Consider the following 13,008-nt stretch of genomic DNA (forward strand, 5'->3'; position numbering starts at 1 on the left):
TCTTCTAAATGACTTCTATTCTCTGTATTAGTCATTCTAGTGACAGGCTTCATGATGGCCACAGCTGCTTACAAATGACTTTGCTTTCATAGTCATTTTCATTTTTTTCTGAGCTGCAAAACCAGCCATCTCCATGGGGATTTTCCCAAAGGGTATAAAACAGTTTAGAGAGCCTTACGTAGATTGCATATATTTTACATATGATTTACAGTCTGTTCTAAGGCAATTTCATCTTTATGTCTTATCTCCTGGAGATCTTTTTTTTTTTTTCTTGTTCCTGGGTGTACCCTGAGAACCTCTGCACCATGGATAGACAGGCACAAGGAGGGTAAATGTAGCACAAGAGAGAACAGAGAAGAAGGGTCAGCAGGATGAGACATCTTTTTGGGATCCAAAGTGGTCCCTGGATCCAGCTAAGGTAGTACTTTTCCAGGATGTGACCTCAGGTAGGCCATACTTTAGTTTCTTTGCCATACTTTTAAAATAATTATTTTTAAAAAGGTTTTGTAGTTGCATAAGCATTCTATAATGGCTATTCTGCCTATCAGAGTCATCCAAGCCCATCTCCTGTTCCCTACCGTTGGTGAACTTCTGTGGAGCTGACCTTTAAGTCATAGTTGGGGATCTCTTCAAATCCAGGGCATACAGAGATGTTGCTTTGGAAAGAGGTGGCCCCTTTGCTTTCCTGAGGCCCTGTTCCAGTGCATGCCTTAACTTCCAGCAGCTTGGGAACATCAGGCCCAGAAGAGATGCCCAACTCCAAACCCAGCCAGATTGTTGATTCTGGAACTGGTCATGTGGTGGGGAACATAGGGGGGCACTGCTGAACTTCTCTGTCTGAGGTTGACCAGAAGGCCCATCTTCTTTTTAACACCCCCTTTCTCATCACTCAAATGGAAAACATAGACCCAGCTTAGATTCTATTTTCCTTTCTTGCTAGTTCTGTTCTTCTCCGTTGAGATTTTTTGAGCATTATTTTCGATAATTTATGTTGGAAAGCCATATAGATCCATTTTCTTTTTTTAAATGCAGATTTTCAAAAAATATTTTAATGTTGAATGTGCTTGAAAAAATTAACCTCCAAGATATTTCAATATCCTCCCACCCGACTCAGGCTAAGACTCAGTACTCCAGGCCATTTCCTTCAGGGCTTCGTTCACCTGCTGTGGTGACATTCTTCCATGAGGGGAGGACAGAAGCCACCAGGTTTGTCCTGACTCTTCTGAGAAATGCAGTCTTAGAGTGTTAAAGGCACACAAGACTTTTTTTTTTTTTTTGAGAGTCCTCTTTCTCTTCAACTCATTACGCCTAAAACAAAACTCATTTCCCCCACTCCAAATCCATGCCCCACCCCAAGCAATCCTCCCAATTCCCATGGCATCCCTGAGTCTCCCATCCACCCCTGTCCTCATTCATCAGCAAAACCTGTTGAACCCTCTTCTTCCCTTTTCCTTCCTGTTGCCATGATCTCATTTATTCCCTTTGCCTGTGACTGATCTTTCTGCCTCCATCTCTTTCCCTCTAATCCATCCACTCCACACTATTGCCAAGGTAATCTTCCTCAACACCATTTCTTCTACGTCATTCTGCCTGCCCGTGAGCCTCAATCTGTTTGATCAGTTGCAAGATCAAGTCCATTTTCCTTAGCTTCGAAACATGAGTCCTCCATACTCTGATTCTTCGGATCATGTCTCACTTCTTCCTTTTATGACCCATTTGTGTGCCTACATCCATTTGTTTGCATTGCATGCTATTAGGAACCCAACATGTACCTGTTGGTGTTCTGGTTGTTTCTGAAAGGATGAACAGAAAAGCCCTTACAAACATTTTGTGGTCTTGGAAACTTGGTGGTGCCAACTAGGATGCCTCTGTCTAAATCCTGACCCACTTTCCAATGCCTGTTTCACATTTTTGTCCTGCAGAAACCTTTTCTGAGTGTCTAGGGCCCTCCTCATGGCTCTATCAGCTTCATTGTCTGAATTCATCCTTTGATATTTAGTATTTATCTATTTCTCATTTAGCAATCAGACACACTGAGCACCTGTTGTGCCAGGCACTGTAATGTGTATGTCCTCTCACAGCAGTGCATTTTTATAGCATACTAAAAACGACAACCACTGCCTTCCATACTCAGCCCTTTCTAGGTGCAGGGACAGCTTAACACATGTTTACTAAATCCTGAAAACAGCCCGTGAAGTAAGCATTATTAGTATCCAGATTTTAAGGTGGGGGCATCAAGGCAGAGATTCCTAGGGTCACACCATAGGAAGTAGCAGAGATGGGAACCAAATCTGGCCCTGAAATCCTTGATCTTCATCTTTCTGCTTCACTGTCAGGTACCATATGAATGTGACATTTTTTGTTTGTATATATATAAGCATATCCCTGCCCCCCCCCCCATTCCCTTCCAGCTAAACGCTAAACTGTCAGAGGTTAGGGATGATGTCCAGTACTAGTATCCCCACTCCCTTATGCGTTATTTGCACATAGTAGGTAATTGAATTGTTTGCTTGGTAGATTATTATTGGATTATTGGATTTTTAGCAGCGAGTACTGTGCTTTGTGGCAGAAGGGGGAGGAACAGAATTTCAGAAAGTACTCAGACATTCTTGAACTCCTCGTTTCCAGTTCTCGCTGCAGGCTATGAGGATAGGCTTATACAAGACAACAGAGTGATGGGAAAACTCTGGGAAGGGGAATGAAGCCATAGTGTATGGTTACGTGACTCCTCGCCTCCGCGATCTGTTCCCATTGCTCTTAATCACGTCCCTTTTTGCTTTTGCTCTGCAAAGCCAAAGTTGTGGCATGAGGATCTCAGGTTTGCATTCCTGGCTCAATATTTCTATTTAAGATTTTTATAGTTCACGACTATGAGCATTTCACTTGAGTGCCAATACTGCAACTACATATGTAGCTTAATAAAACCTGATAAGTGTGTATTTGAATTTTAAAAACACAGGTAGAGGGTTATTTGCATTTTAAAAGGATTTGGCCCCTCACAAAAGGACCTACTGCAGGGTTCCATTAAATATCCAATTCCTGTTAGTACATTTATCATACAATTTAATTTCCCAAGATTTGATTTATATGCCTCTCTAGAGGGGGAGCTCTCAAGCTCCAGCGAACATGGAAATCACTTGGGTAACTGACTTAAAATTCAGATCTTGCCCCAACTCCTCTCCAAGATAGGTTTGGGGTAGGGCCCAGTATCGTAATTTTTAAAAAAATTTATTTATTTATTTACTTACTTTTTGAAAGGCAGAGTGACACATAGAGAGGGAGAGACAGAGAGAGAGGGATCTTCTACCCACTGGTTCACTACCCAAATGGCAGCAACGGCCAGGAATGGGCTAGGTTGAAGCCGGGGGCCAGGAACTATAACATGGTCTCCCACGTGGGTGTCAGGGACCCAAACATTTGGGCCATCATCTGTCACCTTAACCTGGTGTGCCACAGTGCCAGCCCCAGGATCTTCATTTTTAATGAGCATCCCCAGGTGTTGGCGCTGGTGAAATGCACTTTGGGAAGTGTGTAAAATGAGATCCAACTGCAGGGGTTTCTCCAGGGCTCAAAAGCACCTTTACTATTAAGTATCCTGTTTACTCTTCCTTTAGTAAATTAAAAAAATTTATTGGTATCAAATAAAAACTCTTCCATCTCTTTTCTTCTCATACTTTGCTGTAGCTGCCAATCATCTTTAATTTCAGGTGTAAAATGTTTGCTTTCATTTTTTTTAATCCCTATTTTTCTCTTAGATGTCTCTTTCCATCTTCTCTATTCTCATTTGTTTTTAAAATAAATTTGTAATTATTTGTGTTTTAAATTTATTTGAAAAGTAGAGACAGACAAATGTAGACAGATCTCTCATCTGATGGTTCACTCTCCAAATGCTTGCAAGAGCTGGAGCTGGGCCAGTCCAAAGCCATGAGCTGGAAACTCCATCCAGGTATTCCACATGAGTGGCAGGGTTGCAGAGATTTGAGCCATGACCTACTGCCTCCAAGGGTGTGCGTTAGCAGGAAGCAGGAATAGGGAGCAGAGCCAGGACTCAAACCTGCTGCTGTGATACGTGAAGTGGGCATCCCAAAAGGGCATCCTAACTGCTGCACCAAATGCCCTGCCCTTTGTTCTCATTTCTTAAAGCTCTTTCGAACAGTTGTCTACTAAATTCATTTGTTCCTGTTCCTCTTTCCACATACCCCACCCACGGGCGCTAGTGCACAAGTCCTGGCTGCTCCACTTCTGATCCAGCTCCCTGCTAATGTGTCTGTGAAGGCAGCAAAAGATGGCCCAGGTGCTTGGGCCTCTGCCACCCACATGGAAGACATGGGTGGAGTTCTGGGCTCTGGTCTTTGTCCTGGAGCCCTGGCCATTGTGGACATTTGGGGAATAGACTAAAGGATGGAAGATCTCTCTCTCTCTCTTCCTCCCCTTCTCTCCATGACTAATTCTGCCTTTCACATAAATAAGTAAATCTTTAAAGAATATATAAAGAATGGCTGTTTCTGAGGAGGTTTCTCTTACTAGGGCCCTTCTTTTTCTCCCTATCCTCTCTACTGCCCCTCAAAATGACCAAAAATTAATTTTTCAAACCAAACAAATCACGAGAATGACTTGCTTTGGCGTCTTCTATTCTTCCTAGAATATTAATCCTAGTCCTAGAGCAATGAATGCCAAGACTGTGCATTTAAAATATGATTACATTTTAATGAAGTTTGTTTAAAAAATAGACTCTGTGACATTTCCGGCACATGTACCTATGTATTTAATATATCATTGATCTTCTAAAAGTCACTTGCTTGACCTATATTTTGGCTCTGATTACTTTTCTAAATCTCCAGTAATCTCTAAAAACATTTAGCAATTTCCATACTTTAGAGTTTTTTCTCCTTTGTTAATCTCCTATATCCCTGAATTTTGCTCCAAGTAAAGGTTCTCTGGGGTGATCTGGATTTTGTAAAATACCTCCAGTAATGACAGAGGCATTACAAGATCAAATAACTGGTGCGCTTGGTTGTGGGTTGGAAACTGTTTCTTTTCATATGTTTGTCTGAGCTTCCCTTGAAATAAGAAGCTTTTAATAGTCTCCCTTCCCGCCCTTAACAACAGAGCCAGAGATTCAGTTATTTGTTTATTGGGACTCTATGAACCTTCTTTAACCCATTCAGTGCTGGTGTAGTGCTGCCGAACAAGCATGGGGGTGATCTCTAGGAAGACACAGTGTAGAGAAGTGAATGCAGAGTCGTTATTGTCGAGCTAAGACAGGAGTGATAGGAGAAATAGTTTTGAGTTGTCTGAGAAACTCTTGCGAATAGGAACTTTTTTGGTATGTCCAATATGATTTGATTTTTTTTTTTTAATGTTTTTTTTTTTATTTTTTTTTTATCTTTTATTTAATGAATATAAATTTCCAAAGTACGTCTCATGGGTTACAATGGCTTTCCCCCCCATACCGTCCCTCCCACCCACCACCCTCCCCTTTCCCACTCCCTCTCCCCTTCCATTCACATCAAGATTCATTTTCGATTATCTTAGTATACAGAAGATCAGCTTAGTATACCTTAAGTAAGGATTTCAACAGTTTGTTCCCACACAGAAACATAAAGTGAAAAATAATAGATGATTTTTTTTTAAATGATGATGAAATCAGATCAGACCTATTGTCATGTTTAATCCCAGTGAGAGTCAAGTTGGGAATTGATAGTTTCTTTTCTTTTCTTTTTTTTTTTTTTAACAGAAGATCAGTTTAGTGTACATTAAGTAAAGATTTCAACAGTTTGCACCCCCATAGAAACACAAAGTGAAATATACTGTTTGAGTACTCGTTATAGCATTAAGCCTCAGTGTACAGCACATTAAGGACAGAGATCCTACATGAGGAGTAAGTGCACAGTGACTCCTGTTGTTGACTTTACAAATTGACACTCCTGTTTATGGCATCAGTAATCTCCCTATGCACCAGTCATGAGTTTCCAAGGCTATGGAAGCCCCTTGAGTTCTCCGACTCTTATCTTGTTTAGACAAGGTCATAGTCAAAGTGGAGGTTCTCTCCTCCCTTCAGAGAAAGGCACCTCCCTCTTTGAAGACCTGTTCTTTCCACTGGGATCTCACTCACAGAGATCTTTTTGCCAGAGTGTCTTGGCTTTCCATGCCTGAAATACTCTCATGGGCACTCGGATCTGGCTGATTTGATTTTTATAGAAAAAACCCTATTAGATGACGAAGTCAGAAGGTAATCTTTTGGTGGTGGGATTGCAACCTGTTGTTTTTATGAATTTTCTCAAGCTTCTACAGTGACCATGTATTACTTGAATTTTTGTAAGTGTTTTAAAAGAAAGAAACCTGCTATGCCTGGCATCCTAATCTTTAACAGATTAGATAAGAGGCTAATCTTTAACAGATCTACTACTGTATACAACAGCGGTAAAAAGAAAGTTCTCGTTCGTTAGTAGGCGCAGAGTAGGGCAGCTAACAGAAGCCTCTCCAGTGCACTGGAGAGCAGCTTTCTGTCCGGCGACCAGAGGCCCAGAGGGCCAGTGTTTGTGCATGTGTGTGCCCTGCCACTCCTCCTTGCGCTCAGGACCCCAGACTGCAGGGAAGACTGCGTTGCATGTGGGATTTTAACGTCTCTTCTTTGTTTTTCTCTTCCCCTCACCCCCTCCTCTGCCCTTTCTCCCTCCTCAAGGCCTCTCCCACCTCATGATGAGTGAACAAGGTAGGTGGTTTGTGCTCGTGGCCCTGCAGCTGCCTGAACTGCTTGCCTTCGCGCCTCTGGCTGGTCACTCGGAGCCTCTCGGTGGCTGGCAGGCTGTTCGCTGCCTGTCCCCTCTGCTGTGGGGCGGGCTGGCAGCCGGGTGCCCTTCTGGGGGGTACATGGGGGGGACATATTCCGGCGCATCTCTCTGGCTTTTCCATTCTCCACCATCATTTGTGTCCTGGCGCTGGCCCTGCTGGGCTGCCTCGGAGAAGGAAGCATGAAACAAGGCGTGACAGGTGCATCCTGGGGGTGAATGGAGCTCATTTCTGAGCACTGGAGCAGTTAGCTTCCTCCTGCTCCACCCCAGGCCCCAGGCTGGACCGCAGCTCCAGGGAGAGGGTCTGCCTTTCTCCCTGAATTTCCCTAGGAGTAAAGGTTGGCCTTCTGTCTTCCCTTCCATTCCACTGCCCATCGTAATAATGCTTTGCCCTCCCTGGTCAAAGGAAAACTCTGGGGACTTTGACTGTTGTCAGTTTTATATTAAAGCAAAAACCACCCATAGAACATGCTAATATCTTCATGGCAGGATTCTAACTCATTATACACCCTGAAGAAAACTGCATATAAAGATCTGAAAATTCAGCATCTGCAACCTAAAATATTCAAATATGCAAGGAATGAACTGAGCAGGAAATTCAGCCCAGCGAAGCATAGGGTGGGCTGTGAATGAAGCCTTTTCCTCCTAAATAAAAATTTTCCACATTATCAGCCTAAATCAGGATTTGCGAACCGAGCCTACTTAAAATTGTCTTTTTCTTCACTGTTCAATTGCTACTATTGTGTTTCCTCTGAACCTTGCAGTGATTGCAAGATTGGGCTACCTACCTTGCCCTGTCACCAAAAAACTGTATTTTAATTTTTCTTGCCTATTTCTTTTCTGAATACACATAGGAATCAGTGCCTCTTTTAGAGGAGTGAAGAAAAGGAGAAGGAGGAGACCTTCCATATTGTCCAATTTTTCTTGATCTTTTGAGGAAAGTAGAACAATACTGACAGCCTACCTCCCTGTCCCTTCCATTGGGTCCATCAGTTTTGCCATAAAGGGGAGTATGACCAGATGAAGGAAGCACCTGGGGCTGAGAGAAGTTTGTATATGGTGTCCAGGTCGCTGTGGATCTGGGCACTTGAGAGCATCCTGAATTGATAAGAGAGAGTAAGGAGGAAGCCTGATTTTCCAGTATAAGTTTGTCCTTCAGCCTTTAGGCAAGTCCTGAAGTTCAAGAAATTTCAGTGGAGGTTTGGCTTAGTAGAGGGTAGATACCAGGGACCAGAGCTGCCGGGAAGAGGTCAGGAAGAGGCTGGGACAAATCCTGTCTTTTCTCCTTGTAACTGATGAGGGAAGCAGGTGCTAACAGGAGCTATGAAGTGCATGAGTAGGGGATGTCCTTGATGTTGACCTAGTGTCTTGGTAGGTTGAGAGAATTAAACATAAACATAGCTCTCTGAAGTGAGAGGAATCAAACTCTGAATTACTAGAGCTTTATGGCCCAACTTTGGTGTCAGGTGACACCAGATCAAGCAGGCCCTGAGCCCTGATGACAGAAACTCCTCCTGTATTACCTGGCCACATGCTCTCAGCTGTCCTTCAGTGGTTCTCCTAGTTTTTAGAGTGACTTGGAGGACTAATTGCACCCAATGGCTGACGTCATGGAGCAAAGTGTGGCAGAAGGCCTAGGCTGATGGAGATTTCCTTGATCTTGATTTAGCAAGCTTATTTCAAACACAGATGAGGCTCAGGCTGCAAGGTTGGAAGGCTGAATCTCAACATTGGTGTGAAAGGTGTTGGGAGCACCATGTTCTTTATCTGACCCAATACTTCCTTGTATGTAAGAGGAGTATTCAATCACAGTTGTGCCCTGGGGGAGTAGGTCAGCTACCTCCTTGAAAAAAGGAAAGGGATAGTGACAGATGTGAATGTTGTAAATTCCTCTTTAGCACGGTTTCCAAGAAGAGTGCAGAATTCTTCTGGGTGATTGGTGCCACTAAGATTTTATATTGCAACTTGCAGCTTAGTCTGCTTTTATGAAGGTCCTTTGACTGCATTTCTCTTCCTCTCATTCTTTTCCATTTTCTACACCCTTCTCTGTTTTTGTTTATGAAATGACTGCCTAGAGGAACCAGTAGACTTGTTCCCACTGGTATTTGTTGCCTTCTCCTTATTCCTTCCACATGAAAGAATAAGGCTTCTGTCTGGTTCCCACTGAATTTCCAGAATTTGTTTTTGATGCCCATAAATGTGTGAAAATATTTATGTATGTTGTATGTTCACCACTTATACGTGTAGGTGACACTGTTGGCCCGCACGACTTATATTCATGTTGGGAACCTCAGGAGAACCTAGCTTCCTGGCGACTTTCTGTAACCATTTTTAGACCAGCTAAATGCATGCAGTTTCACTGATGTGTGCCTGTGCAGTGCTTCTGCATGCTGACTTTGCTGTGTGTCCGGAGGTGGGACTGAGCCAAAGCAAATGGGACAAAGGTTAAACACGAAGCTGATGGAAGCCTTTCTGGTCACTGTGTTGACTGCTTGTTGAGGCTTTCATCGCGAGTTGGTTTTGTGCTGCTTCTCAGGACGTTGCCATGCTGTGGCCTTTGCTTTGTGGGTTTCTATGGTGTGTGTTGCCTCTGTGTGTGTCCGCAGTGTGCTGATATTTTCCTCTCCTTTCTCTCGCTTGCTCTGCCTCCATGGTGGATACCATGCTTCCTCTACTTAATTGGACCTCCTACTTCATTTCTGTAGGTAGAAGTAAAGGTAGAGACCACTTTATTTTTATCACTATACCTATCAACCTGCCTCCTGAATTATTCATGTACCCAAAGGGAATTGTTGATTCTGATGAATATGGTCCAGATGATAAGTTAATGCACTTAACTGAAAATGAAAAAAGGAAAAGGAAAAATCCAACACTATCATTTCCTTTCAGTGTACCTCATGTTCAGAGTGTGTTCGGGATGGTTCTGAGTTGGTCTACCTCCCTGTAACTCCGTTATGAGACAGAGGCGTGTGTGCGTGCTGTTTCTGGAAATGGTTCTGTGGTGTGGGGAAGCTGCATTTTACTTGGGTGTAGGGTATCAAAGATTGCCTCCTAGCAAATTGATGGAACAAGGGCAGTGTGAAATGATATATGGTCATTGCTATTACTTGAGAATAACTGAGTTTGGGGATAATAATGGTGGGGGAAGGATTGGTGAATTGTCTAAAATTCTATTTGATGTATAATTTGAGAGCTATTTATTTATTGCTCTTTATCCTTTATTGCACTGCCTAGATGGGTGGGAGTCAGTTTTCTGACTGGGGTGATGGGAAGGACTGGGAGGATATGGAAGCGTGTGGGAAGGGAAATGTGTGAAAATGCAGGGAGGAAGCACCGACATGAGACTTTAACGTGCAGGTAGGCAAGGGAAAAGGAGAGACACGGAGTGGGCGAGCTGGCTCTGATGCTCTGACATGCCTCTCCAAGCTTCACCCCTTTGTGTAGCTCAGCTCACTCATCCGTTCCTAATCAAAGCTGTCAGAGTCTCAGCCTGAGGAACCTGGCACACCGGCTCCAATTGGATTAGCTCTCCGAGAGTGAAGGGAGAGGTTAATTGATAAATTATAAATATGTATCTGTTTCCAGTCCTTCCCTCTTCTTCCCTAAGTGTCCAGGCCATCTCTTGATGAAGCCATTGCTGCTACTCCCTTCAGAGGCAGACAAATAACAGAAATGGGGATCCTGGCATGAGGATCTTGGAGAAGGAAGGGCTTGACATGTTACTGAAAATGCTGATCTGATGCCTAGGCTGTGGACTGGTCACTTCCCATTGAGTTTTCTGCTTTGCTAGGTTTTTAAAAAGTTAGTTCTTGCTGCCTTGGAAGCAGATCAATCCTTTTCCTCTTGGGATTGGTTGATTGTTGCTTTTATGCTAATCCCAGGTGGGCTCAGTCTCAGAACTCTCTCATGGGGAACTCTGACCCCAGTGGAAGGAAGTAGAGGGAGAGCAATGTGATTAAGGAGGTGTGTCTCATTGTACCTCTACCTCACTATGACAATACCCAGTAGAAGGCTGTCTGTGGTCACTTGTAGGCAAGGCCACCAGTCTTTGCCCAGGTCTCCATCTCATTGATGCATGTGGCATTGTCACTTGTCCCTTCTTTCATTGTTTCCTACTCCAGGATGTGAGAATTCGTCTCTGTCCCCCCATTTTAATCCCTGAATGCATCCCGTAAGATTGGTGTTTTTAGTGTTTTTAGGTTTTGCATATGAGCGTCTTATTTTCCTTCCCTGGGTCACTGCTGTGGCCTCTGTTGGCAGCGACCAACACAGATGGAGTTCCCATGTTTGTTGAGCTTTATGTATCTTGTCACACTTAACTGTTACTACTCTTCCATGAGGTAGATATGGCATTGTCCTCACTGTGTAGATAAGGATACCAGGCTTAGAGGGTTATAAACCTAAGTCAGATGGTTAGTAAGTGGGCCTAACTCAGAAACTGAGCCCCAACCACTGCTGTATTCTGCCTCTCTTGGATCCAAGGATGACCTCCATGGCTGTGTCTATTGACTACCTCTTAGGCACTGGCTTGTCTGAAGTTCCAGCTCACCACCTTGCATTCTTTGTAGCACATGTCCACCTAAATGTCCCAGTGGTACCTACGTATGTCCAGAGTTAACCTTAATCTCATGTCATCCACATATCAGCTGCCTTGTCTAGGATGTCCCTATTTTTGTTAATGGAGCCCCATTCTCCTCATCCCCTGTGCTTGAAATCCAGGGATTCCTTTCCATTCTTCTCCATGAACTTTCCTCCTCTGGGGCAATTCATTGAGAGAGTGGGGGGACTCTCTTTGCATTCCTGCTGTCTTGGACCACTTGGTTGACTATTGCCCTGTCCTAGTTAGTCTCCCTTTTCTTCTTTTCCAGTGTGTCCAGAAAAACGAGCTTAACCCTTCCTGTCCACCAAGTAGAGTGCAGTCATGTCGCCTTCAAAGGTTGTCATAATATGACTGTTTTACTTCAGCTGTCTCCCCTGCTAAGCTTACAGGTGAAATTTCTGCTCTAGCCAAACAGAACACCGAGTAACCTCATGAGACTTCCCTAGTCTCCTCGCTTGCTTTCCGTCCTCTCTAGCAGCCCTGCTTCCTTTCCTTCTGCCCACTGAAATCATACATGGACTTATTTCCCCATTTGATACTATTCTTTAGTGCTCCATTCAGAGTTGGGCTCTCCATCCATGTGTCTAACAGTTGAGCTCAGTTATTTGGGGGATTAGGTCTCTCCCCTTTACTAGACTGAAGATACATTGAAAAAAAAAATAGAATTGTATGTGAATGTCCAGATGTGTCTAGCAGAGTCTGTCTTGCATGGAAGGGACTAAAAATCTCTAATCCCTCTTATCCTGCTGTCAGTCACCTTCCTAAATGTGAAAATAAAGCAAAATTAAAATTAAATCGGATCACAGAGCTCATCTGCTCTAAAGCTTCTGGTGGGTACTCACTGTACCATTGTCAAGGTGCCTCCCCTGCCTTATTTCCTCTGAGGCTAAGCCCTGCTGCCCAGTATCACTGTGGCCAGCCCTCCACTGTCCTGAAGTTGCCTGCTCACCCTGCCAGAACCCACACTCTACCTTCCTGCCTATAGGCATTTGCTCAAGCTCTACCCTCTCTTTCTTTTTAAAACATTTATTTATTTTCATTTTTTATTTGAATGGCAGAGAGACAAGCGAAAGAGAGGCAGGCAGAGGGAGACCTCCATTCATGGGTCTACTCTCTCAATGCACACAACAGGCAGAACTGGGTCAGGCTGCATCCAGGAGCCTACAACAGCCAGAGCTGGGTCAGGCTGAAGCCAGGAGCCAGGAACTCCATCTGCATTTCCCACCTGGGTGACAGGGGCCCAAGCACTTGAGTCATCACCTGCCGCCTCCTGGGTGCATTAGCAGGAAGGTGGACTGGAATTGGAGTAGCTGGAACTCGCATTGGTCATCCAAATGAAAAAGCTAATCACAACACCAAACATCTGTCCCACCTCCTTTCTCGAATATCCTTGAACACCCTTCTAGCTTTAAAAAAAAGATTCATTTTATTTATTTGAAAGGTAGAGTACAGAGAGAGGGAGAGGGAGAGGGAGAGGGAGAGAGAGAGAGAGAGGAGAGAGAGAGATTGATCTTTATCCACTGATTCACTCCCCAAATGGCTGCAATGACTGGGGCTGGGCCAGGCAGAAGCCAGGAGTCAGGAGATTAATTTGAGTCTCCCATGTGAGTACAG

At 43.9% G+C, this 13,008-nt stretch overlaps 1 protein-coding gene across 47 annotated transcripts in view; it reads left to right on the forward strand.

Moving 5' to 3' along the window:
- NRXN3 (neurexin 3) overlaps positions 1–13,008 on the forward strand; it is a 1,789,124-nt gene that overhangs the window by 118,643 nt on the left and 1,657,473 nt on the right. For 37 of the 47 annotated variants that reach the window (XM_070065300.1, XM_070065299.1, XM_070065301.1 and 34 more), the window contains one exon: positions 6,686–6,715. The exons of the other annotated variants lie outside the window; for them this stretch is intronic. In XM_070065300.1, coding sequence (XP_069921401.1) covers positions 6,686–6,715 — 30 coding nt within the window. The remainder of the gene's footprint in view (positions 1–6,685; positions 6,716–13,008) is intronic. 47 annotated transcript variants of the gene reach the window in all.

This window comes from Oryctolagus cuniculus, chromosome 20, assembly GCF_964237555.1.
Source record: "Oryctolagus cuniculus chromosome 20, mOryCun1.1, whole genome shotgun sequence".
Classification (NCBI taxonomy): Eukaryota; Metazoa; Chordata; class Mammalia; order Lagomorpha; family Leporidae; genus Oryctolagus; species Oryctolagus cuniculus.